The 25589-nt window shown below is 45.7% G+C and overlaps 1 protein-coding gene across 2 annotated transcripts in view; it reads left to right on the forward strand.

Moving 5' to 3' along the window:
• Armc2 (armadillo repeat containing 2) overlaps positions 1-25589 on the forward strand; it is a 109133-nt gene that overhangs the window by 61417 nt on the left and 22127 nt on the right. For both annotated transcript variants that reach the window (XM_013115731.3, XM_013115733.3), the window contains exons 12-13: positions 10054-10199; positions 15944-16043. In XM_013115731.3, coding sequence (XP_012971185.2) covers positions 10054-10199; positions 15944-16043 — 246 coding nt within the window. The remainder of the gene's footprint in view (positions 1-10053; positions 10200-15943; positions 16044-25589) is intronic.

A 25589-nucleotide genomic window follows, 5' to 3' on the forward strand; every position in this document is an offset into this window, starting at 1 on the left:
AAGACAACCTCAGATTCTCAACCATGCTTATCTTGATATATATCATCTTAACTTGGGTGGGAAGTTTTGAGACAGTCTATAGCGTTCAGGCTTGCCTCAAGATAGTGATTTTCTTTCTTCAGCTACCTGAGTGCTAGGATTATAGGCATGAATTTCACGCAGCACCTGGCCCCCTGTTAACTTTTCAATGTCACAGCAGCTCTGGCATTCTTGTCGAGTTGAGGAAACTTGTCCCAATCGGTTATATGTGTGTGGTATCGTTGTTAATGTAAGAATAAAATCCTTTGATATAAGGAAGCATTTAGAGCTAGTGTGAGCAAACGTTATGTCTGACAAGATGTGGGGGTTGCTAGGTAGGTGTGGCTGTCAGGAGCCTAATGTCAGTCCTCATGAGTTTGAAGCCAGAAGATTTCAAGTTCAAGGCCAGCCTGAGCTACGTAACAGGTTGTTGTCTCACACTATAAACAAGCCCCTACCCCTCCCTCCAAATAGGAAGAAATCCAATCTCTGCTGTGCCATGTAGCTTTGGTGCCTCTGTTCTTCTTGGCTTTTATTTCCCTTTCCTGTGATTCTCAATGGACCTGCAGGTCCGCCTTTCCCATCGTTTTCCTTTAGGGGGCAGAGTAGAGCACCACCGTGCCCACAGCCTCCACATCCCAGCGTCACTGTCTCTAGCTCCTTCCTCTGAACCTGCCTAGGATCTCATACAGGTCTGCACCCCGAATCCCTGTGCAGCTGGAGAAAGTGAAGCCCTTGGTGGTCACTTTAGAGCACGCCTCAGCTGTGCACAACAGTTGTCTGGGGCCAGCTGTCACCAGGCGTGTTTACAGATCTGGGCAGAACCCGCCAAACTGGACAGTCCTTCATATCTAGTTAAAACAAAGATGTTGGGCTCCATCGCCAGAAACCGTAAGCCCACCATTTGAGAGACTAAAGCAGGTGACTCATAAATTCAAGGCCAGCCTGAGCTATATAGCAAGACCCCTTCCCAAAATACATTTTTAGTCATAAAAAGAAAACAGACAAGAAGCTGTTTATATCCTATGAATAACAAAGCGTAAGCAACATGACCTCACCACAAAATGATGCATATGTAAACACGCATGCACAGACCTGCACTCTGACTAGAAGCAGCTCAGAGACCTGAGCCTTGGACTTCATGAGAGCACCCTCATCCGTCTGCTGGGAGGGAGCTTTCCTTCCCACCAGGCCTCCGTGGCCGCTGGCGTCACCTCAGCATCTTACCACGGACACACTCTCCCACCGCTGCCCTGGCCTTTGGTATGGATGGTTACTGTCCTTCAGCACGTCTACCTTTCAGTCTCTCTCATGCCCAGGCTCTGACCTCCACTGCTGCTTCTGCCCCCGGGTCACTCTCCACAGGAGACACAGGCACCCCACGACTCTCGCTTCCCAGGGCTCCCCCACCCCCCTCTACTCTAGACAGCAACCCCCAGGTACCTAACTTTTCCAATTTGAATATTTAGCATCCTCTTCTCTTGACTCCAGTTTCCAAATCCTCCGCACGCCTCAGGGTCCAGTAGCAGATGGTTTCTTCCCATTTGCTGAACTCCAGTAAGATATCTGTGGGGAAACAGGATGACGTTAGGCCCGAGCCAGAGCCTGCAGAGTGTAAGTCGGAGAAGGAGACCCCAGAAAGGGTGTCAGGGCTCCTAAGGCTCTCTGGGTTGCAAGTAGCACAGAGGTGCCCACTGGTGTCATAACCCCCTCATTTTGTGCTTTCTGACTTGAAGAATACCATCTTGCTATCATCAAAGCCCCAAGCAATATATTTTTTCCAATTGAACCAAGTTGTTTTTCAAAGTGCCTCATACTGGAGTTAGCTGGTTTTAAAGGCTGCACGAACAGTCAGCTCCTTGGCTGAAGCCAAGAGGCAATCATTTCCCAGGTGTTTGCGGGTGGCTGCTCCATGCCAGGTTTGGATGTGGAGGTGACTGTGGTCAGCAGGACATCTCCCAGTGGGGACAACTCTCCAGTAATCCCCACAACCAGAAAACAGCAACCCATAACCTATATGTGTCCACAGGACCAGTGTTGCGTGTGTTCTGTGTACCAGACAGACACATGCCATATAACTTTGGTGTTTTGACAATATGAGCCCGCTCAGCAGAGCTGAGAGCCCCACCTTTGTCCTGCAGACAGAAGGTGGTAAAATCACAAGTAACTCTATAAAGTGCTAATCTCCACAGGTCAGGTCCCCTGAACACTGTAGTAAATCGACTGCAGAAAGAAATTCATAGTGTTGATCAACAGCAGGCTGTCATGAGGTGTTGGCCTTCATCTTTCTCTATAAAGGACAGTCTTTGGGAAAGCATAGCCTTTGAATGGAGGGAAGTCCCTGGAATCACCTTTGTCAGGAACACTGAGTATAGCCGGGTGTGGTGAGGCTGGTGTCTGTAATCTCAGCCTGTGGGAGGCTGAGATGGGAGAAATGTGAGTTTGAAAGGTAAAAGAATAAATAAGGAAAACTTTTATACTTAACTAAATATAAATTTACAAGACGCTGCAAAAATTATAAAGCAAGCTCCCAAGTACCTGCCATAAGGTCTCAAGTGCCCACCACCAGCTTCTCCCAGGGGTGCCATCTTATGTAACAATAGGATATTACCAAAATCAAAAGTGATGAGGCCACAGTACACCTGACTACAGCTTTGTGTCTGTGGATTTTGCTTAACACAATGTTCCAAAGGTTTTTGAAACTTTGGGGAATCGTAATCCAGGGGATCGGTTACTAGGTTTGCTAATTTTTTGATGATATACAAATTGTGATGACTTTGTTTGTTTATTTGTTTTTCTAGACAGGGTTTCTCTATGTAGCCCTGGCTGTCCTGGAACTAGCTCTTGTAGAACAGGGTGGCTTTGAACTCATAGAGTTCTGCCTGCCTCTGCCTCCTGAGTGCTGGGTTTTCCACTTCCAAGCTACTCTGTTCCTGTAAAGGATTCCCTTATCCCCCAGGGCACCTGGCCACCTACACCCATGACCTGAGAGATCAGGCATGCAGAGTCCAGGCCCGCCCTTCTCTCTCCTCTGCCCTTTCTTGGGAAGCAACTTCCCCATGGGAACTCGTGCTTGCTTCTGGTTCTCCAAGGATAGCAGGTCTGAAGACATGTAATGCCTTGGCTTCTGAACTGTGGGTGATGGGTGGGGCCCATCGCCACGGTTGGAGGATGAATTTTACAGCTAAATCCTCAAATGCCATTTACCTACCCAGTCACAGGCTCTGTCTGTCCCTAGAGTTTCAGAAAATCCTATGTTGTAATGGCAGCTTTTACAAGATGAAGGGAGAAGCACGCAGTACCAGGACAGGCCTGGACAGAGTTGGCAGTCAGGAAGGAGAGGTGGAGGCCAGCATGGCCAGGGAGAATGTGCTAAAGATCAGTCCTGTGTTAGAGCCTCAGATGGGACGTGGTGGCGGGAGGACAGGGGCACTTCTTGCTGGGTGGGGGAGGGAGGGGGCACTTCCTGCTGAAGTGAAAGACCCGTGGCAGGCAGGCCTCAGCAGGCTTGTGAATGAACAGCTTTCCTTTGCATCTGCCTTTGTGGACTCCAGTGAGATTCTTGGAAATTTTTGCCTCTAACAGTATCGTGTGTACAGTGACACTGTGTGGTTGGTGTCTTGTATTTCTGCCAGACTGTATTCACCATATATGAGACAATGTGAAACCTCGTGGGTTACCACAGAGGCTTGGATTAGGCCATATATGTGGTCTCCGCTGGGCGAAAGTCCAAAGAATGAGTGTGCTTTCATTATTAGAGGGAGGTGGGTTTAGCCAAGGTTAGAAACAGTGCAGCTCTGGTGTTTCAGTCACGAGGCCCTGCTTGTGGAGTCTGGTGACTGCGTGTATCCTTTCACCGTCAGTGGGAAGTGGGCCATCTGGCAATTGGCAGTTGAAGTACTACTCGAGGAACTTGGGGTGTGGATATTCCGGACAGCTGAGAGATAAAATCAATGTGTTTAGAGGCCAACGAGACTGGGGGAAGCAAAGGACCGGAGTCTGAAGCCAGGGTTCCAGGCTCCCGGGACAATTGTAGATTCCCACACACATCTTCATCTCAGAATTGAGAACCAAACTTGTCCTGCCTGCACCACCCGTTGCTTGAAGCAACTGGGGTGGTGCATACAGGGAGCGTTGTCAGCCATGGAGTGGCTTGTCAGGCCTTTTGTGTAACACCTTTTTACAATACCAGAGAATAAAATGGAGTCTTGATGTTGGCTGTGGTTGGAGAAGCATGGTGATTTCCAGGCTCCTTAATCGTAGCACGTACAAAAGGTTCTTGGAAGGGTTCTTTTTAGGTTGGGAAAACGAGTCTCCTGTGGCAGTGTGCCGACTGAGGGCAAAGTCCCTGGGGTGCTCACTAGCTTGCTAACCCTTGGGTGCTAAGGGAGAGCTCTGAGGTGTTATGTTAGAACACATATAGCTGAATGGTGACTGTTGCTTCTAGACTCCCAGGGAGGAAGAAAAAAGAACGTCACCCACTCTGGAGACAGTTGGGGTCCTGGGGGGGTGGGACTCATGCCCACCAAGTATCCTTCTCTCTTGCTCCCCACTGTAGCAGGGAATGGCAGCGAGGGGGCCCCAGCTGCTGGGCCTATGCTGTGGCCTAAGCCAGGGTTCTCAAAAGTCTAAGACGAAGTTTTCTCTAGTTTGCTAAGGCCTTTTCAGTTCATTACTGGTCAAAAATTCAATTTAAAATGGATAGTTAAATATCAATAGTCAATTTGAAAAAAATAGGCATATCAAGTTTTAGGGGTTCTGGTTATACTGCATTTAAAAGGCTGTCTTGAGCCTTTGTAATTTATCTAATCTCTTCTTAATGGTTTCCCTAGGGTAGAGGGTTTCATTTCATGGTAGAGGGCTTGCCTGGCAAGTACAAAGCCCTCGGTTCAGTTCCCAGCACCACAATGTAAAATAAAATAAGAATGGGTGTTTTGATGCTGACTGCACAGTGACACTTCAAGACTCAACAAGCTCAAGGGGGGGCAGCTTTGCCAGGCTCTTCAGCGTGTCCCCTGGCTGAGGGAGGTGTATCACACAAGTGAGCATGCAGCTGCAGTAGATGACTAGCCACGGTCTCCCTAGACAAACGACAATTTAGATCCCCTTTGTTCCACTCGCCACATAACAAAATCAGAGATACTGAGCCCGCCTCTTCCTCTTCCTGCTTCCTTCTTCCTCCCTATACAGAGTCAACTGCTTCCCGACTCTGCCCACCCCACCTGCTGCAAGTGGAAGAATTGCACTTCCTGGTTTATACTTTGTTTCCTGCTGAAATGGCAGCTGGGAGTGGGAATGGATGGCCCGGGAAGCCCTTTAGAAGCCAAATGGGCATCATTTGGCCTCTGCTACCTTTAAGGGAAGGATCCTAGAAGGCTTAAGAGATTGTGTGCGAGAAGTAACAATAACTAAGGAGAATCGGCGGAGAGAAAGGAGCCAGCAAACATATCTCTCAGGAAGCTCAGACTCCATCAGCTCCAGCCTTCAGGCGGGGTGGGTGGGCTGGCCCGGGCGTGGAAGATAACCACCCACAAAGCACGGGCCAGGAGTCATCCTGGCTCAGCTCCATGCTGAGTTTTTATTGGATTTAAACTGTGAGTTTTTATTGGATTTAAAGTTTTTGCTCATGTGAAAGGAGCTTAAGAGTTGGAGTGAAGTTCAGAATTAGGTTTGGAACTCACCCTTCTGATCGCTGTAGCCCCTCCCCCAGCTTCCCACTTCAATCTCTCCTTCCCAGAGTCTCTTACATGGGAAACTCTGCCCCCCCCCACCTCTCCCTTCTTTAATTCCCTTTTCCCTCTGGGTTTCATTCGCCCAGTTGCCAGCAACTAACACTGAAAGACTTTTTTTTGAGACAGGGTTTTTTTCTGTGTAACAGTCCTGGCTGTCCTGGAACTCACTTTGTAAACCAGGCTGACCTTGAACTCACTGAGATCCGCCTGCCTCTGCCTCCCAAGTTCTGGAATTAAAAGGCTTGCCACACCACCAACCAGTGACCGAAAGGCTTTAAGAAATTGATTATGTGACTGGAGAGATGTCTCAGAAGTTAAAAACACTTGCTGCACTTATAGAGGACTCAGGTCCACTTCCCGTGCGATGGCTCATGACAGTCTGTGATTCTCGTTCCAGGGAATCTAATACCCCTCTGGCCTCTGTGGCCAACAGGAACTTACACAGTGAACACGCATGGGTGCACAAAAACACTCAAGCACATAAAAGTAAATAAACCCTAGGAAGGAAGGAAGGGCTGGGACCACAGAGGGGTCTCCCCATGGGAGAGGAGGCACATGAAAGCAATGATTGTGTGTGTGTGAATTATATATAATAAATAATAACAATATACATAGATCATATACATACCATATATATGTGTGTGTGTATATATACATATATATATCCCAGGAGAGGCTTGAGCAAGGTGGTATTGGACACAGAAAAAAGGCACTGACTAGTCACTGTGCCATCTGTACGAAGTGAACCTAGCTAGACCCTGCAGGTGAACACAAGGCTTCTGGGTAGTTAAGGAAGACATGCTGATCCAGGAAATACATTGAAAGGCCGGAACTGGGAGGGGAGCATGGTGTAGGGGGCGAGGGGAAAGAGGCAGGTACAGGAGGTGAATTTGGAGGCGTGGACAAGACAGTGAGGGCCGGTAGGATGGGGATATTGTCCCTTGGCTTTGGGAGGTCTTGAAACGGAGGTGTGTTGAAAGTACCTTATCAGTGAGTGGCCTTGGGGAGACCGGACAGAGAGCAGCGGCAGACGGTGTCCACTCAGGGGCTATAGTTTGGCAAGAGATGGAGCTGTGAGAGAGACGGGGGCAGCCAGAGCCGGCTCAGAGGAGGGGAGCTTTCCCTCTATATGCTCACACCAGCCTTGAACCTGGGGCTCTGACAAAGGGACCAACAGAGGACAAGCCCTCCCTGACGCATATAGCCCAGTGTAGACAGGAAGCCAGAGCACAGTGCAGAGTTCTCGTGGGGTCTGTGGCAGGAGGTGACATTTGAGTGACTGAGAACAGCCAGACCCTGAGGTCACGATCAGGCCATCGAGTCTTAACCTTTGAGCCATCTCTCCAGGCCCTTTAAAAGTTTTTTTAATTTATATTTTGTGTGTAAGTGTTCAGGCCACCGAGTCTTATCCTGAGAAAAATGGACATTGCCACCAGGGCTTCAGGTGACAGAAAGCAGGGGCACTTTGTGGGTCTGGGCACCTATACTGATGACGTCATGTGTTACTGGGTAGTTTTCATACAGGGTATAAACTTAATGCATTTTTTCTGCCAGCACCACAACTAATGTGGAAATGCTCGAGATAGCATATATTACCCTTCCAGCTATGTGCATACCATACAATACAGCATGCACAGAAATAGGAATTTAAGTCATATGACATATTATGTATTAATACATGCACCTCCACTCCCAATTGGGCCTTTTGGGGGGTAGGGGACGGGATCTCACTTATTAGGTAGCCCATCTTGGTGTCAGCTCACAATCCCCCTGTCTCAGCCTTCAAAGTGCTGGGATTACAGGCGTAAGACGTTATGCCCAGCCACTGGGTCGTTTACAAAAATAATGTGTTTGGAGCAGAAGAATTGAAAAACCTCAACTTTCTCATGAGAAGAGAAAAGGAAGTGGGAAGGAATAAGTTAGAGTTTGAATGAAAAGTAATAGTTCCTAGGGAAACTGTGATCCCATTAGATCCTAAAGCTTAGGGGGCTAGTGAGGGGATATAGTGACTGTGTACCGTACACTACACCCACAGTTTTCAGGCACTGGTTCTCCAGTCTTCTGGGGGGAAGTGAATGAACCATCCTTTACCCCAGACGTTCTCAACTGGTGGGTCATGACCCCTTGAATGACCCTTTCATAGGAGTTGCCTAAGGCCATCAGAGAACACAGGTGTTTACACTACAACCCATAACAGTAGCAAAATTGCAGTTATAAAGTAGCAGCAAAATTAATTTTATGCTTGGGGCTCAGCACAACACGAGGAACTGTATTAAGGGGTCTCAGCGTTAGGGAGGTTGAGAGCCACTTTCAGACTAATGAATCAGTAGTCCCCGGTGCCTGCCTATCTCTACAGGGAACTAGAGGGGCTGCCTCAAGAGCTCAGTTTCACAGCAGCTGGAACTCACAGAGCTGTCTGTTAGTCTCACAGAGCCCCACCCTCAGCTCCACAGATGCCCACAGAGGTCCGTGGCCCACTGGAATGTGCAAGTACTTTATTTCCCTGCTCATTTGTGATGTTGAAGTCTTCAAGGAGGAACTTAGGAGCCAACTACAAATGCTTTGTCTACATCTATTTGTAACATTTGCAATTTTTGTGTTTTCGACATGATCAGCTGTATTTTAATCAACTATACTTCACTTCATTGATACAAAGGAAAAACTAATCAAGGGCGCCTGTCATCTCATTACATTTTTTGTTGATTGTTTAGTTTGCTTCTTTGTTGTGTTTTTGTTTTTGTTTTGAGGTGCCGTCTCTTAGCCCAGGCAGGCCTCTGCAGTCGAGACTGGCCTTGAGCCCCTGATCCTCCTGTCTTCATCACGAACCCTGAGATTCCAGGTGTATGGCAGGGTTTGGTCGATTGTTTTTTAAAAGTGTCTGGTGCCAACACCAATACTTTGCTTCTGCATACTTACTTTAAAGTGTACATAAGCCATTCCTACATCTTTTACAATCCATACATACCACCACCCAGAAAGTGACCAGAGCAGCCCATTTTGCCTCCCACCGACGAGTATATAAGGGGTTGAGGAGTGAGTGACAGTCTTAGTCATGTCACAGTGGAGAGGGTCAGCCTCGGCTCTTGGGCCATGCTCCCTCCTCTGCATCTCTGGGAGAAGATCTTCAGTAAGGGGGCAGAGCCGCCCTGTGCAGTGGACACTAGCAATGCCGTCCACACAGCCCCTCATCTCTCAAAGACAGCCAGTTAGTACCCCAAGGTGAAGGTACTGGGGGAGAGTGAGGAAGCAAGCCAGGCTGGAGTTGGGGGGACTGAGTGACTTACCATGAATCCCATCGGAAAGATCACACTGAAAATCAAAATCACTAGACAACCATTGCACGGTTACCAAGCTGCTGTCTTCTTGACCCTCAGACAAAAGCCCAAAGCAAAAAGCTTTCTTTTAACAAAGTGTGCTAAATTGATAAGAACTCAGTATTTAGCTCTGAATACAATGAGACTAACAGTCTTACATGACTATTGGCTTCATCATTTTTCAGTGTACATAAGAGGATTTAGAGTGGAAACCAGGTGTAGGGATACACACCTGTAATCTCAGGCAGGAGGATCAGAAGTTAAGGTCAGCCACAGCTACAGAGCAAGTGTGAGGCCAGCCTGGGCTACACAGGATCCTGTCCCAGCATCCTGTCTTACAACAACAGGAACAAGAATTTAGGGGCTGGTGAGATGGCTGGATGGGTAAAGGCACTTGCCGGCAAGCCTGAGGGCCTAAATCTGATGCCTGGACCTCACATGATAGAACAGAGAACTGACTCACAGTTGTTCTGGGACTTCTCCATGAGCTATATGGCAGGTACGCGCGCGCGCGCACACACACACACACACACACACACACACACACACTACATATTAAATAAATAAATGCAATAAAAAGTTTTTAAAAAGAATTTGGAGTGGGAAGGTTCTAATATGCAGTACATTCCTGTCTATGACAGGGTCAGTCGAAGACAAGATGCTATTGTTTAACTCTGGGGGTTTGGTAAACCGTTTACTTGAAAATATTACTATTCCATCTACATGTTTTTGTATTTGTCTGTCTGGGGCAGGGTCCCTCTCATAGCCCAGGCTGGCCTTAAACTTGTCACCTCTGTGTCTCACCTTCCTGGTGCTAAGACTGTAGTCACGCCACCACACCCAGCAGTCTTCCATTCTGCACAGTTGAGCTGACTTCCCTCGCCCTCCCCCTCCTCTGAGGGGCACTCCCGGGAGGCGTGGGTTTCCTAGTGGTGTTGCCCTGTTTTTTTTAAGCTTCAATAAAATGACACAAGCACATGTTCTCCTAGACAACTGCTACTTTGAGAAACTTGGCAGACTCACCGTTGACGAGAAGCAAGCTCCTGAACGTCGGGGCCATCCCCCAGCTCTGCACAGTGATGGAGCAGTACATGGACGACAAGGATGTCTGTACCAATGTCGCCAGAATATTTAGGTATGTAGACTAAGACAATGAAGATGCCTCATTAAGAATGCTGCCCCTGTTAGTTTCTGTGACCCCAGTATAAGGTCGAGTCGCCAGGGAAGAGGAAACCTCGACTGAGGAATGGCCTCCGTCAGACTGGCCTGTGGGCATGTCTTGGTTAATGTGAGATGGCCTGGCCCACTGTGGGAAGCACATCTGGGCAGCTAGGCATGGACTATGTGTAAGATAGACTGAGCAGGCTGTGGGAGGCAAGCACTAGCCTGCATCCCCACATCCTCTGCTTCAGTTTCCGCCTCCACGCACGCACGCACGCACGCACGCACGCACGTGCCTGCTTGAGCATTCACCCAGACTTCCCTTCCTCAGTGATGGACTGGGATGGGGAAACACGAGCCAGGCAAGTCCTTTCTACCCCAGTGCTTCATCCCCGCAAAGAGAAGCAAACCAGAGCAAACCAGAGTTCTCTCTTGTATTTGCGGGTATAAGTAGAAAGGGACTTTTCTTTTCCTTGTAAGTTCGTCTACAGAAAACATTGTGAATATAGTTTAAAATGCCCACTTCAAGCTCATTTCTTTTGTGAGTGTAATGCGACTCTCGGCCTGTTGTCAGTCACTTAGCACCGGAAGGTTGTGAACTCGCCCAGTGTGTGTGTTACTTTGCTCGAATGTCTTCTTCGCCCCTTGGAGACAAAGAAGGACGTACCACAAAACCTATCTCCATTTTTGACGTACAAGAAATGGCACTCAAGTGCTTTATCTCAAAAAGGAGATCGCTGATTCAAGTCTGATCTAGTTTAATTTGTAATAGTTATTTTTGAAAGGTCTCTGATGGGGGTTCAAGAGGGACACTGAGGTAGATTGTTGGAGTATGGAATTCATTGAAAGGTATTAATGCTATAGAAAGACAGACAGCATGGTGGGTGTAGTTGGATTTTTTTTTCTTTTACTCTTTGAGGGCCCACCACCCAGCTCCCAAATAAATACATGGAGACTTAGTCTTACTTACGAATGCCTGGCCTTAGCTTGGCTTGTTTCTAACCAGCTTTTCTAGCTTACGTTATCCCAATTCTCTTTAACCACGTTTTGCCTCTGGGATTTTTACCTTTCTTTATTCTATGTCTTTCTTTCCTACTTACTCTGTGTCTGGCTGTGTTGCTGGGTGGTTGGCCCCTGGTGTCTTCCTCTCCTTTTCTTACTCCTACTTATTCTCTGTCCACCAGCCCCACCTATTTCTCTCTCCTGCTTTGCTATTGGCCGTTCAGCTCTTTATTAGACCAATCAGCTGTTTTAGACAGGCAAAGTAACACAACTTTACAGAGTTAACCAAATGCAATATAAAAGAATGCAATACATCTTTTCATCACTAAACAAATATTCCACAACATAAACAAATGTAACATATCTTAAACTAATATTCTACAGCAGGTGGCACCTCTGAAGAGCGGAATAAGAGTCCAAATGAAGAGGTGTGGTGTCTTGTTATACCTTTCTGAGGCTGAGTGTGTTTTCACAGCACATACCTGTAGCCAGGTGCTCTGGTTCTGGGGCAGGAGTCAGGGAAGGGTGTGGGAAGCAGTATTAGTGTCTAGTACCCCCTTTGGATGTAAACTCAATTCTCCAGGTGAAAAGGCCTGAATCTAAAGTGCGTAAGGTAGAGGTTGGCACACAGTGCTCAGTGGCGCTGTGGATGTCTGCGGAGGGCAAAGCCGCTGCATGGACTGTGGCCTGGGCAGACCAGCTCTAACATTGCGTTCTCCGAATTTTGTGTCACGGTTTGATCTAGGGATCACACAGTCACTAGTCAACCCTTGCACTTTCTCCAACCCGCATTTGACAGTCATTTGAATCTAGGTTGTTTGAAAGTAGCTGGACGTTGATGAGTTTCAGAAATGCCGTTAAGTCGTGCATTTACACTTTCCCTTCACTTGGCCAACAGTCTTACAAGATGGCTCCCCATTCTGTCTGGCTCCTGCTCTGAGGCTGAGTCTTACTTTGTAGTCCAAAGTCCAGTCCTCTTACCCCAGACTCATAAGAGCTAAGATTATAGGTATGTGCCACCTGGCCTGGCTTTTTAAAAATATTCCTTAATACAATTTAATGAGTATCTCCATAAAGAGTTCACATCCTTTCAAGATTTACTCCCAGATCCTTATGGAAAAGTTACTTCCTCATAGGCTATACTGATAATTCTAAATATAATCTATATCTACCTATTAATTTTATCGTCAGGATCTGGTGAGCATTATGTGTGTTTGTCTATAGAATCTTTTATATTGTTTTCTCAAAATATTGCAACTTTTCCTCCACCTCTTATAAGGTTTTAATTAATTAATTAATATACTGAGATAGTCCCAGCCCATAGTCCAGGCTGGTCTTGAACTCCTGGCAATCCTGCCCCAGCCTCCCAAGTGTTAGGATTATAAATCTGAGTCACCATGACTAGCTCCCAGCTTTTTTATTATTATTATTACATTGCTTAGGACTCTAATACAATCCTGGAGGGAACTGGCTCTCTCCTTCTTGACTTTAAAGGTTTAACGATCTCACCAGCTGAAAATAATTGTTTTAGCCCCCCTCTCTCCCCCTCACTTTGGAGACAAAATCCCAATACATAGACCAGCTGGCCTCAAATTCACAGATATCTATCTCTCTCTGCCTCCAGAGTTCTGGGATTAAAGATGTGCCCTATTATGCCTGGCTTTTTAGATACCATTTGAAAGTCATAATAAAAAATTTCTCTGTCATTAAACCTAGTTGTTAATTCATGTGCTTGCCTGGGATCCACTGATCACATGCATTAATTTTTTAATCCATTAATGTAGTAAATTACGTTAGTAGATTTTCTTTTCTGGGGTGTGGGTACGTGTGTGCCTGGGTGTGTGCGTGTGCGTGCGTGTGTGTGTGTGCATGCATGTGTGTGTGCGCGTGCACATGCGTGTATGTGTGCGTGAGTGTGTGCATGCATGTGTGTGTGCGTGCGTACGTGTGCGTGTGTGCGTGTGTGTGTGTGTGTACGCGCACGCACGTGCTTGCACTGTGGTGTAGTACATGTGGAGGTCAGAAGACAACCTCAAGGCTTTGCTTGGGTGTTGATTCTCATCTCTCACCTTGTTTGAGTCAGGCTCTCTCTTGTTCACCTGTCTACCTCCCAGCCTCCACAGGAGTACTAGGCTTACAGACAGGTGACGCTCTACTCTCCCTGGCTTCTATGTGGGTATCTGAACTCAGATCTTCAGGCCCTCAGGGCAAGTGCTTTATCTGAGCAATCTTCCCAGTCCCTAGGTTTTCTTATGGTAAACTGTTGTGCATTGTGGGATTTAGTTAACTAATGTACCGTTCCACACTTTTCTGAATAGTCAACGAGTTACACTGACCTTGCCTTTTCCTTTGTCATATTATTTTTGTGTTTTCAGTTTTGAATTTATAGCATCATCATACAGTGAGTGGAAAACTATAATCAAAGTGTGTATGGATAGTGACTGCTGATTACATTATTAGCAATCCCTCCCTTCTTTTCTTCCTTCCTCCTTTCCCTCCCTCCCTCTCTCCCTCTTTCCTCCGCCCCCCTCTGTCTCTCTCTCTCTTGTTGCCAGGCTGATCCCAAACTGCCGAACTCAGATGGTCTCCTTCCTCTGTCTCCCATGTAGACATGACTGCAGGTACTTGCCACCGTGGCTAGCTAATTTGCCTGTTTAAAGATTGCATATGCTGTCACATTTTCCACTTGGTTCCGCTTCAGGCAGTTTTTTTTTTTTTAATGAGAATTTGTTTGTTTTTCCCCTAAGCAGCATTAGATGGTTCCATCTCAACTTTTAGAGGCTGAGGCAGAAAGTTGGCTGTTGTCTGAGACCAGCTTGGAGACATAGTAAGGTCCTGTTTCAGTAAATAAAAAAATGCAGTATGTAATTCTGTACTCTGTAGCTCTGTGGTCGAATGCTTGCCTAGCATGGAGAGGCCCTAGGTTCGGTTTCTAGTACCTCAGACAATCAATGTTCATTTTAATTAGTTTTGTCTCTAATGATAGTTTTATTTGTTTGCTTATTTGCAACTATGTGTACTATACTTGCTGTATGCTGGATAATCTTCTAGGTACTCTCCAAGAACTAATCAAATAAGTGTCATTATTGTCACCTTCATCCAACGTAGAAGGAAACTGAGGCACAGAGAAATGCACTTGTTTTCCTGATGTCATACAATCAACTGGTCCCAGAGCTGCAGTTCATGCTAAGGTCATACAATCAGCAGGTCCCAGAGCTGCAGTTCATCCTAACATCATACAATCAGCAGATCACATAGCTGTAACGTGCATTCTTCCTGCCAGCCTGGTCCCAGAGCCGCATCAGTCCCAAATGAACACACAGAACGCTATATTAATTATGAAGCTGTTGACTATTTGCTATGGTTTCTTAATGGCTTACTCTGACTTAATTATTAACCCATAATTACTAATATATATTTTTATAAGGACTTATCTTTCCGAGGACACCATCCTGATGTTTTCTCTCCTCCTGGGATCACATTGCGACTCTCTACTCTTGACTACATTTCCTAGAATCCTCCTCAACTCCTAGTCCCACCAATCTTGCTCCCCTATAGGCCAACAAGTGCTTTATTTATCAACCAATAGGACAACATATACACAGAAGGACTTCCCCCATCACAGAGCTGCAGTTCATGCTAAGGTCATACAATCAGCAGGTCACAGAGCTGCAGTTCCTCTGACATCATATAATCTGCACATCACAGAGCTATAGTCAGGCATTTTTGACTGTAGAATTCACACTTTTTTTCCTGTCGAGACAGGATTTCTCTGTGTGGCCCTGACTGTCCTAGAACTTGCTCCAGGACAAGGCTGGCCTTGAACTCAGAGATCAACCTGCCTCTGCCTCCTGACTGCTGGAATTAAAGGCATGCGCCACCACTGCCTGGCTATAATTCACTCTTTTTACTCCCACATTATATGGCCTCTTTGTTATTAAAATTGCTTTTCATGATTGGTTTTTTAAAATTTCCTTGATCAGTCTTGCTAAAGGTTTGATAGTCATTAGTCTTTTAATTTTAAAGTATTTTAGCATTTTAACTTTAAAGATTTATTTTATGTATACTGTAAATGCCTGCATGTATGCATGTATGTGTGTACACCACATGGGTGCCTGGTGCCCTCAGAAGTCAAAAGAAGCTGTTTCCTGTATTGGAGCTGGGGTTGCAGGCTGAGCCTCCATGTGGGTGCTGGGAACTGAGCTTGGGTCTCTTCAAGAACAGTGAGTGCCCTTAACTGCTGAGCCATTTCTCTAGTCCCCAGCCATTAGTCTTTGCAAAAAAATTAACCCTTTCCTCCCCATGTTGCTCTTGGTCATGGTGTTTATGGAAGCCAAAGTAAGACATAAGCCTCCATTTTCAGGGTTCTGCCCCTTTCAGGAACCAGACCCAGGGGCTCATGCTTGCTAGACAATGTTTACCATTGAGTGAAGGCCTCAACCCCACTGAGCAAGGGGCCTTAAAAAGTCCCTCTGTCCTCTTAGAGTCTAGAGCAGACAGCAAGTCTCTGTGTTTTCTCTGAACTTTGTAAACTAAACTTTATCTTTGTAATCTAACTGTAATCTTTGGAAAGTGAATCAGCCTATTTCTCTGGACTATATAAGGTATTTCTGGACTTCCCTTCATGAGTTTGCATGGTCTGCATTGAGAGTTTTTACTATGTGCACTTAAATAAAAAAAATTGTTCTTATTTTTCCCATTTGGCATTTCCCACAGCAAACTGACCTCTTACCGTGACTGCTGTGCGGTCCTGGCCGGTTATCCCAGATGCTACGCCTTGTTTCTGAGTCTCTTGAACAAATACCAGAAGGACCAGGTCAGTCACACACGGCTTTCCTCGGTGGCTCAGTGCTGTGAATGGAAGCCCAGGTTGAGTGAGTTTGTTTTTAACTCTATCAGTTCCTGCTAGAAGCTTCCATTTGTGACACAATGGCCCCAGGAGACAGTGAATGCCTGCAAGGGTTAAACAGAGAGTAATCTGCAGAAACTGTCTCCCTGATATGTGGTTGTTATGGATGGTTCCTGATTTAGGGTGTGGACGGCTGGAGTTCCATTTGGGGATTTACAAACTGCCTACATGAGTTGTCCTGGGGTGGGCATGAAGTGCACTGTCGATTTCTGTAGAAGCCCCACGGAACTTCAGCCCAGGCTTATGGAGTCAGATGGGCAGGGTGAGACCATCGGCATCTTTATAAGAACCATGGGGATTTAACTTCAGGTAAAGCTGGGGACCCCATACACGGGAGGCACCCTGAAGATTCTTTTAGGCTTTAAACTCACTAATTCTCTGATCCTATTGTATTTTACAATATGGAATTTCCAGATAAAGTGTTTGAGGGTTTATTTATTTGTGTATGTATGTGTGCCTGAGTCTGTGACCCACATGCGTGCAGGGATCCTAGGAAGCCAGAAGAGGCACTCGGATACCTGATGTGGGTCAGAGCAGCAAGTGCCCTTAACTGCTGAGCCAGCTTGCCTGACCTCAGGATGAAGTCTTTATGAAAGAACATAGCTTTAATAGCTCAGGAAAAACGTGCAATATGATTTTTACATTCTAAAATTACATTTATGCATTTATGTGGAGGTAAGAAGGCAAGTTGTTTAACCTAATGAGTCGTTGTTTTCAGTTGATGAGCTTAGCCAAACGTGGCACAAATCTGTAATCCCAGGATTTGAGAGGTGAGGGAGGAATATAAGTAGTTAAGAGGCAATTTTCTTTCACACCACCACATCAGACAGTAAATGAATTTGCTTTAAAGAATTCACAACATGCTGCTCACTTGTCCATCAAAAGTTTCTTAATTCAGATTTTGTGAACTAAACTACCCTTGTAATCTTTGGACAATGAATTAACCCAAGGATAAACCTTGTTGTCTTGGACTTTTTTCCGTTTGCATTTGAGGAAGGGCTAAAGGACTGTGCTTTGGGGAGTGAGAAGTGCACTCCCTCACGTGTGCCTGTGGAGGTCAGAGGTCAGTGTTGGGCATCCTCCTCTGCTGCTGTCCACTTGAGCGCTCACAGGACCTGGAGCTCACTGATTGGCTAGACTAGTTGCTAGCACAACACCACTCCCACCTGTCCAGTGCAGGGATTACCCAGCTGCTTATGTGGGCGCTGGTAATCTGAACTCAGCTTGCACAGCAAGCAGGTTACCCACGGGTCCATCTTTTAAGCCCCAGGAGTTCCTTTTCCTAAGGAAAAATAAGAGATAGAAAATATAATTTATTATAGCCTGGAAAGAATTCTCTTAGGTGTTACGCTTAAAAGAGGTTGATACACTTTATCTTGTAATTGGATTTTATGGTCTCTGTAATTTTATTCTACCATCGTTGTTAGTTTTACTGTGCGAGAGACTGCGGGAACCTGCCATGCAGCTTAGCTCATAGTTTGCCGGCATCGCTGTTATTTTTACTGCAGAGGTCTGGCTTGAGTGACCTAGATGACTGAGCTGGAGAAGATCTCTTTCTGCCTTGTGTTGGGTTTTCAGGGGCTGAGGACCTGATGGCTTAAAAGACAGCATGCTTGCTGCATCAGCACCAGAACTGGGCTTCTCCAGCACTGACATAAAAGCAAGTGGCATGGTGGTCCCCTGCAGTTCCAGTACCGGGGCAGCAGGGACAAGTGTCTCTAGGGTGAATCTGGTTACCTAGACTAGCCAAATTGGAGACCTTTGAGTTCAAGTGACAGAACCTGCCTCAGTATATAAGGTGGAGAGTCACTGAGGAAGATGGCGGATATCATCCACTGACATTCACATGTATGTACACACATGTGCATGTAACTATGCATTGTGAACATGCACATACACACACTCACCACACACACACATACACACTTATACCACACACACTCTCTGACAGATATACATACACACATACCACACACACACCACACACATGACCCACACATACCATACATTCACACATACCACACACTCTCTGACAGATATCATACACTCATACCACACACACACACACACACACACTCAGACACCACTCTCTGACAGATGTACATACACATATAACACATACACCCCACACACATTCTTATACACACACACTCAGACACCACTCTCTGACAGATATACATACACATATAACACACACACCCCACACATTCTTTTTTTTTTTTTTTTTTTTTTTGGTTTTTACGAGACAGGGTTTCTCTGTATTGTTTCGGAGGCTATCGGTCCAGCCTGGCCTCGAACGTACAAAGATCCTCTGCCTCCCGAGTGCTGGGATTAAAGGCGTGCGCCACCACCGCCCGGCTCACTCCACACATTCTTATACACACACCACACACACACACACACACACACACACACCTGAACTATGTCTGTCAAGGAAACTGAGCAGCAAAGGGAAACACTATAAACACTGTTGTACCTATGTGGAGCAAATAGCCGCAGTGAGACACAGTGGGAGCCCAGAAATGTTGCTCCCTGTGCTCCCACTGACAGAGCCTTGATCTCCCCGTGAAGACGGTAAAGCTGCAGATGTGCTTTCACCTCACCCCTGAGCTTTGCGTGGTTTTCCCTTCACTCCCTCCCTTAAGCCAAAGAAATGACTTCCCAAAGAGCTCAAGTGAAAGCCCAAGGTATGCAGGGTTCCTGTACTTTGTGTATTGTGCCAGGGTGAACTCTTCTTACCTCAGGGAAAGTAAAGTATTCAAAGCTCACCAGTAACAGGTGAGTGGAGGAAAGCATGGCTTAGGGGAGTGGAGAGTCTTTGAATTTGCTATTGACTAATTGATTGAAGCCTAGACTTTGTGAAATTGCACATTATCTTGTAGACGTCTAAATGGTAGACAGGATGGCTTCAAAAGTTATGGGTCCATTACCTTGTAAGCTGCTATCCTGGTGTATTTCAGTTACTTTTGAAGGCAACTTATAAACAAAAGCATTTAGTTTGGGCTTACCATTTTGGAAGGTTAGAGTCCATCATGACAGACGGAAGGCATGTTGGCAGGAACAGCTAAAGAGGTCACATCTTAATCCATAAGCAAGAGGTAGAGAGAGCCACAAACCTCAAAGCCCACCCCGGTTGCAGATTACTATTTCAACTATGCAAAGATGTGTTACGTTTGTTTATGCTGTGGAATATTACTTCAACTGTGTAAAGGAGTGTTACTTTTGTTTATGCTGCATTTATGAAAAAATGTGTTGCATTTGTTTCGCCTTGCCTGCCTAAGGTACCTGATTGATCTAATAAAAAGCCAAGCGGCCAGCAGGAGAGAGGATAGATGGGGTGGCGGGCAGAGAGAATAAATAGGAAGAGAAGCTAGGCTCTGGAGAAGAAAGAGAGGAATGAGAGAAGGAGGGTGACACTCAGGGCCAGAAGCCACACAACCACCCACCAGACCCTAGAAGCTGTGAAAGTAAGATACACAGAAAGAAAGGAAAGTACTAAGTCCGAGGCTCATAAAGAGAAACTAGTTAATTTAAATTAAAAGAGCTAGCCAGAAAAGGGCTAAGCTAAGGCTGAGCATTCAAAACTAGTAAGTCTCCATGTCATGGTTTGGGAGCCGTTTGGTGGCCCCAAAAGAAAAAGCCTGATACACACCCCCAGTGACATACCTTCCCCAACAAGGCCACACCTCCTACTCCTGTCTTAGTTAGGGTTTCTGTTGCTATGAAGAGACACCAAGACCGCAGCAACTCTTATAACGGAAAGCATTTGACTGGGACTTGCTTACATTTTCAGAGGTTCAGTCCATTATCTTCACGGCAGACGTGGTGCTGGTCAAGGAGCTGAGAGTTTTACATCTTGATCCAAAAGCAGAAGAAAAAACTGTGAGCCACACGGAGCATAGCTTGAACATAGGAGACCTCAAAGCCCACCTCCAAAATGATACACTTACTCCAACAAGGTTAAGCCTATACCCCAAAGCCATATCTCCTTTTAGTCAGGTCTTTCTTTAGGCCACCAGCTCCCAAAAAATGACACGGAGACTTATTATGGAACCTTGGCCTTAGCTTAAGCTTGTTCCCAACTAGCTCTTATAACTTAAATTAAGCCATTTGTATTAATCTACCCTCTGCCATGTGACTTGTTACCTGTCTCCATAGTGTACATCCACCCTCCCTCCATGCCTCTCCCTGGCTAATCTCCATGCCTCTCCCTGGCTAATCTCCATGCCTCAATTTCTTCCCAGAGTTCCTGTCTCTGCCCAGAGGTCCTGCCTGTCCTCTCCTGCCTAGCTATTGACCCTTCAGCTCTTTATCAAACCAATCAGAAGGTGCCTCGGCAGGCAGGGTAAAACAGTTTCACACTGAGTGATCAAATATCCCACAACGCCGGGCGGTGGTGGCACACGCCTTTAATCCCAGCACTGGAGAGGTAGAGACAGGCAGATCTCTGTGAGTTCGAGGCCAGGCTGGACCAACAGCCTCCAAAACAATTACAGAGAAACCCTGTCTCGTAAAAACCAAAAAAAGAAAAAAAAAATATCCCACAACACCTCCTAATAGTTCCACTCCCTTTCAAACCACTACACCTTCTCAAAAAAAATTCTTCCAACTGGGGACCTATGAGAGTTATTCTCATTCAAGCCACCACAGTATCTAACCCCCAATATTATTCTAATATTCTTATTTTGGGCTTTGTTTTTGTTTCTTGTTTTGTGTTTGGTTTGTTTTTGAGCTAGGCTCTCACATAGCCCAGGCTGGCCTTGAACTTTCCATGAAGCCAAGGATGACTTTGAACTCCTGATTTTCTTACTCCACCTCCTGAGTGCGGGAACTACAGGTGTGCACTACCACATCTAGCACTAATATTCTTTTAAACGCTTATACATGCTTAGTTCTTCAGTTACCCCCCGGAACAACTTTATTATCATGTTGGCTTCCTCATTAGTGAGATAGATAATATGTATGGGGTGAGGGAGTTTGACAAAAGATCTCATATAGCTCAGGCTGGCTTTCAACTTGCTAAGCATCCAGGATGGCCTTGAACACCTGATCATCCACCTCCACCTGAAGTGCTGAGATACAGGTGTGCTCCATGTTACAAGTGTACTCCACCATACCCAGCTGAGAAACAACTTTTATGTTATGCTCTAAACTTTTAGACATAGAGAGGGGTCTCAGTGGTTAAGAGCTCTTGTTCTTGCAGAGGAACGAGGTTTGACTCCCAGTATCCACACAGTGGCTCACAACCATCTGTAACTCCAGTTCCAGGGGATCCCATGCCTCTTCTGACCTCCTCAGGCACTAAGTACATATTTGGTGACATATTTGTGAGCTAAACACTGATACACATAAAATAAAATAAATATAAATATAAAAATGAAATTGATTTTTTCAAGTATCCTTTATTATGCCTTTTGAGTATTGCAATCTTACAGATTTGAGCTCTTTTCTTCTAGTAAGAAAAATACCTAATTTATATTTTTCTCAAAGCCAAAATACTTTAGAAGAGCAGGGAGAGTGATCAGGCTACAAGGAAGTAACTATGTGTCTCAAATACTTCCTCATTGCCAAAGCGCCCATAAGTCTTGTACAAGCCTTTTTCGGGTGGTACCAAGGTTATCACTTATACAGGTGCCTCCCCCACTGCTCTGTGTGTGTGTGTGTGTGTGTGCGTGTATGTGTGTGTGTATGTGTAGTGTGTGTGTGGTGTGTGTGTGTATGTGTAGTGTGAGTGTGTGTATGTGTATATGAGTGGTGTGTGTGTATGTGTGGTGTGAGTGTGTGTATGTGTGTATGAGTGGTGTGTGTATGTGTGGTGTGAGTGTGATCTGTGTGTGTATGTGTGTGGTTTGGTGTGGTATGTGTGTATATATGTATATATAGCATGTGTAGTGTGAGTGTGTGTGTATGTGTATATGAGTGGTGTGTGTGTATGTGTGGTGTGAGTGTGTGTGAGTGTGATCTGTATGTGTATGTGTGTGGTTTGGTGTGGTATGTATGTATATATGTGTATATAGCATGTGTAGAGTGAGTGTCTGTATCTGTGGTATGAGTGTATGTATGTGTGTGATCTGTGTTTGTATGTGTGTGGTTTGTGTAGTATGTATGTGTGTGTGTGTGGTCTGTGTGCTGTATGTGTGTGTATGTGGTGTGCGCATATATGTGTGTCTGTGTATGTGTGGTGTGAGTCTATGTATGTGTATGTGTGATGTTTGTGTGTGTGGTGTATGGTATGTGTGTGTGTGGTGTGAGTGTGTGGTGTGAGTGTGTATATGTGTGATGTTTATGTGTATATGGTGTGAGTGTGTTGTATGAGTGTGTATATGTGTGATGTTTGTATGTGTGTGTGGTGTGGTATGTGTGTATATGTACGGTATGTGTATGTATGTGTGTGTGGTCTGAGTGTGTATATGTGTGGTGTGTATGGGGGTGGGGAGTGTGTATGTATGTGTGGTGTGTATGTATGATGTTTGTATGTATGTGTGATGTTTGTGTGTGTGTGATGCTCACACAGAGTCTGTGAGATGCTTTAGGACCTGTAAAATGTATGTAATAAAACATTTTTTCCTAATACTCAATTATCTCCCTAAGTATTTGCTGCTCTCTTTCTGGTTTGGAGGAGGACATACTAAGAACTCCCCTCCCCCTGCTTCTTTTCATACTGATAGGTTGCCATCAAAACGGCAAGACACAGAGGATAGATTTAAAATTACTTCAGTACAGGCCCTAGGGAACAGCCCAAACCAAATTCCCACTGCACCCCAACATGTAAAGCCAGTTTCTAGAGAGAGTCTACACTTCAAAGTAGAACTCAGCCGGGTGGTAGCTTAAGCACACTTACTAGAGACTGTGATTATTGTGTTGTCTGAACTGTCTCTGCAAGATTGACTTGGGTTGTAAGAACATATTTGAAAGCTTTGTGGCCTCTTAGTGTACACAGCTGGCAGAGAGTGTTTAGCCATCAGGAATCAGCTACACCTTTATTCTGAGAGGCTGTGTTTATTTCTAAGTTAAGTGACTCCACCCCCACCCCCAAGACTTTTCCAAGGAATTTTCTTAACCAACCTTCAGAGGGTTCTGGAAACCCACACTTCATATTTCAGCTCTGCCCACACCATCCCGTCATGCCTCATCTAGTCTGTCTCAGAAACTACGTGCTATTAGTTCCACCTAGTCAGTGTTTGCATAGGAGACCCTTATTTCTTTGTAGGGCCCCAGGTGATGCTCAGTTCTGATGAAAACTGTGATTTAATGCAGAGTGAGTTTCAGGACAGCCAGGATCACCCATAGAAGCCCTGTCTCAAAAAACCAAAGCCAAAGCCAAATCAAACAAAAACAAAAGCCCCATGGTTTAGGAAATCAGTTTTGACCTTCATTGTGACAGAACACCTATATAACAAACTTAAATGAAAAGTCAGATAACTGAATGAGAGATTTCTTTCTCAATAGATACCAAAGTATGATATGGTTCGGAAGATGAAATCATATACATGTCATTGTTCTCATGAAGTGTGCCAAATTGAAAGCTGCCAACATTATGAAGTAGTAATTGGGCAAACCAAGTACAAATGAATTAAGTCACTAACCCCGTGTTTCCCTGAGCATCACAAACCCCAGCCTGGGAGCTGGGTCTGATGACGCTGGCCTGTTCTGTAGGCTATTGTACTCAGCTGTAAGAGGCTGAGGCAGGAGGATTCCAAGTTCAGGGCCTGCCTAGTCCACAGAGTGCATTCAAATTAGTGAGGCCCCATCTCAAGAAAACACCAGTAGAAGAGGGACTGGTGATGGATAGGCCCAAATGGGAGAGCTCTCTCCTGGTGTGGGAAAGGCCTGCGTTTCTGTCCCCAGCCACACAAATAAAATGTAATAAAACCTGCAGGAGAATCTTGTGTTGCTCATCAAAGTTTTATTTTTATACAATATTTTGGTCTTGTGGCGATCACATGCTTTTGTAAATGTTGCATTTTATCTAGAATCAATTAGATCGTGAAACTTAAAGGATTCCTGAGCTCATTGCCAGTGAGTTGGAAGAAATCGAGACCTGCAAGCACCATGTCTTAGCTAGAGTGACCAAAAGCAACTTGGGGAGGAAAGGGTTTATTTCACTCGAAGTTCCATATAACGGCTCCTCATCAAAAGCTGTGAGGGCAAGAACTCATGTGGAGGCCATGGAGGGTGCTGCTCGCAGGCTTGCTCTCCATGGCCTGCTCAGCCTGCTTTCTTGTAGAACCCAGGTCATCAGTCCAGGGATGACACCACCCACAATGGGCTGGGCCCTCCCCCTTCAGTCACTGATTAGGAAAATACCCTACAGCTGGATCTTATGGAGGCGTTTTTTCACTTGAGGCTCCCTGCTTTCAGACAACTGTAGCCTGTGTCATTGATGGCTCTTGCAGAGGACCTCGGTTTGACCCCAGCACCCACATGACAGCTCACGGCGTCTGTAACTCCAGGCCCAGAGGATCTGATGCCCTCCTCTGGCACCAGGCACATATACATGCAGTCAGAACACCCATAGGAACAAAGTTCAAGTAATTTAAAAATTAATGTTGAATAAAATGAAGGAAGGGCCACCAATCTGGGTCTGGGGGAGTAACTCAGTGGAGAGGGGCTGTCCCGTGTGGTGGAAGGTTCTGGGTTCAAGTTATCCTCAGAAACAGCAGTGAGAACCAGAGAAAAGAGCAGAGCTCCACACTCCCTTTTTGACCTTGTCCATTCCTGATCTACATCCCTGTGTCCGACTGGAGCCTGGACTGTATTCTCTGTGACACACAGTTGTCTCATCCGGCTCCTCTGAAAGCAGAGTGCCCCGAATGCCCACTTGCTCCCTAAGCATCATGGAGGGTCTGTACGCTTGACTTCTGAACAGGGCATGGTTCATTGCCAAGAGCTACGTTAAAATGAAATCAAAACAACATATAGCTGTGTATGTGTTTAAATCTCTCTCTCTCTCTCTCTCTCTCTCTCTCTCTCTCTCTCTCTCTGTCTCTCTTCTCTCTCTCTCTGTGTGTGTGTGTGTGTGTGTGTGTTTTGTTTTTTGAGCCCTGGTTGTCCTGGAACTCTTTCTGTAGACCAGGCTGGTCTCAAACTCACAGAGCTCCACCTGCCTCTGTCTCCAGAGTACTGCAATTAAAAGCATAGGTCACCTCCAAATGGCTTAAATTTTTTTTTGACATGTGATCTTGCTATGTAACCTTGATAGCATGGAACCTACCAGGCTGGCATTAAAGAGGCAGTCTTTCTGTCTCCACCTCCAGAGTGCTGGGAATACAAGTGCATGCCTGCTATGATTTTACAGACCATACAATCTGAACTCTAAAACGCATACCTCTAGTCCTAGCACTAGGGAAGCTGAGGCAGGAGGATCATGAGTTAGGCAGCAGCCTGAGCTACAGAGAGAGTCCCCTGGAAACCACCCCCACAAATGCTTTGTACTGGCAAATGTCACCTACA

This window comes from Mesocricetus auratus, unplaced genomic scaffold, assembly GCF_017639785.1.
Source record: "Mesocricetus auratus isolate SY011 unplaced genomic scaffold, BCM_Maur_2.0 Super-Scaffold_100018, whole genome shotgun sequence".
Lineage (NCBI taxonomy): Eukaryota > Metazoa > Chordata > Mammalia > Rodentia > Cricetidae > Mesocricetus > Mesocricetus auratus.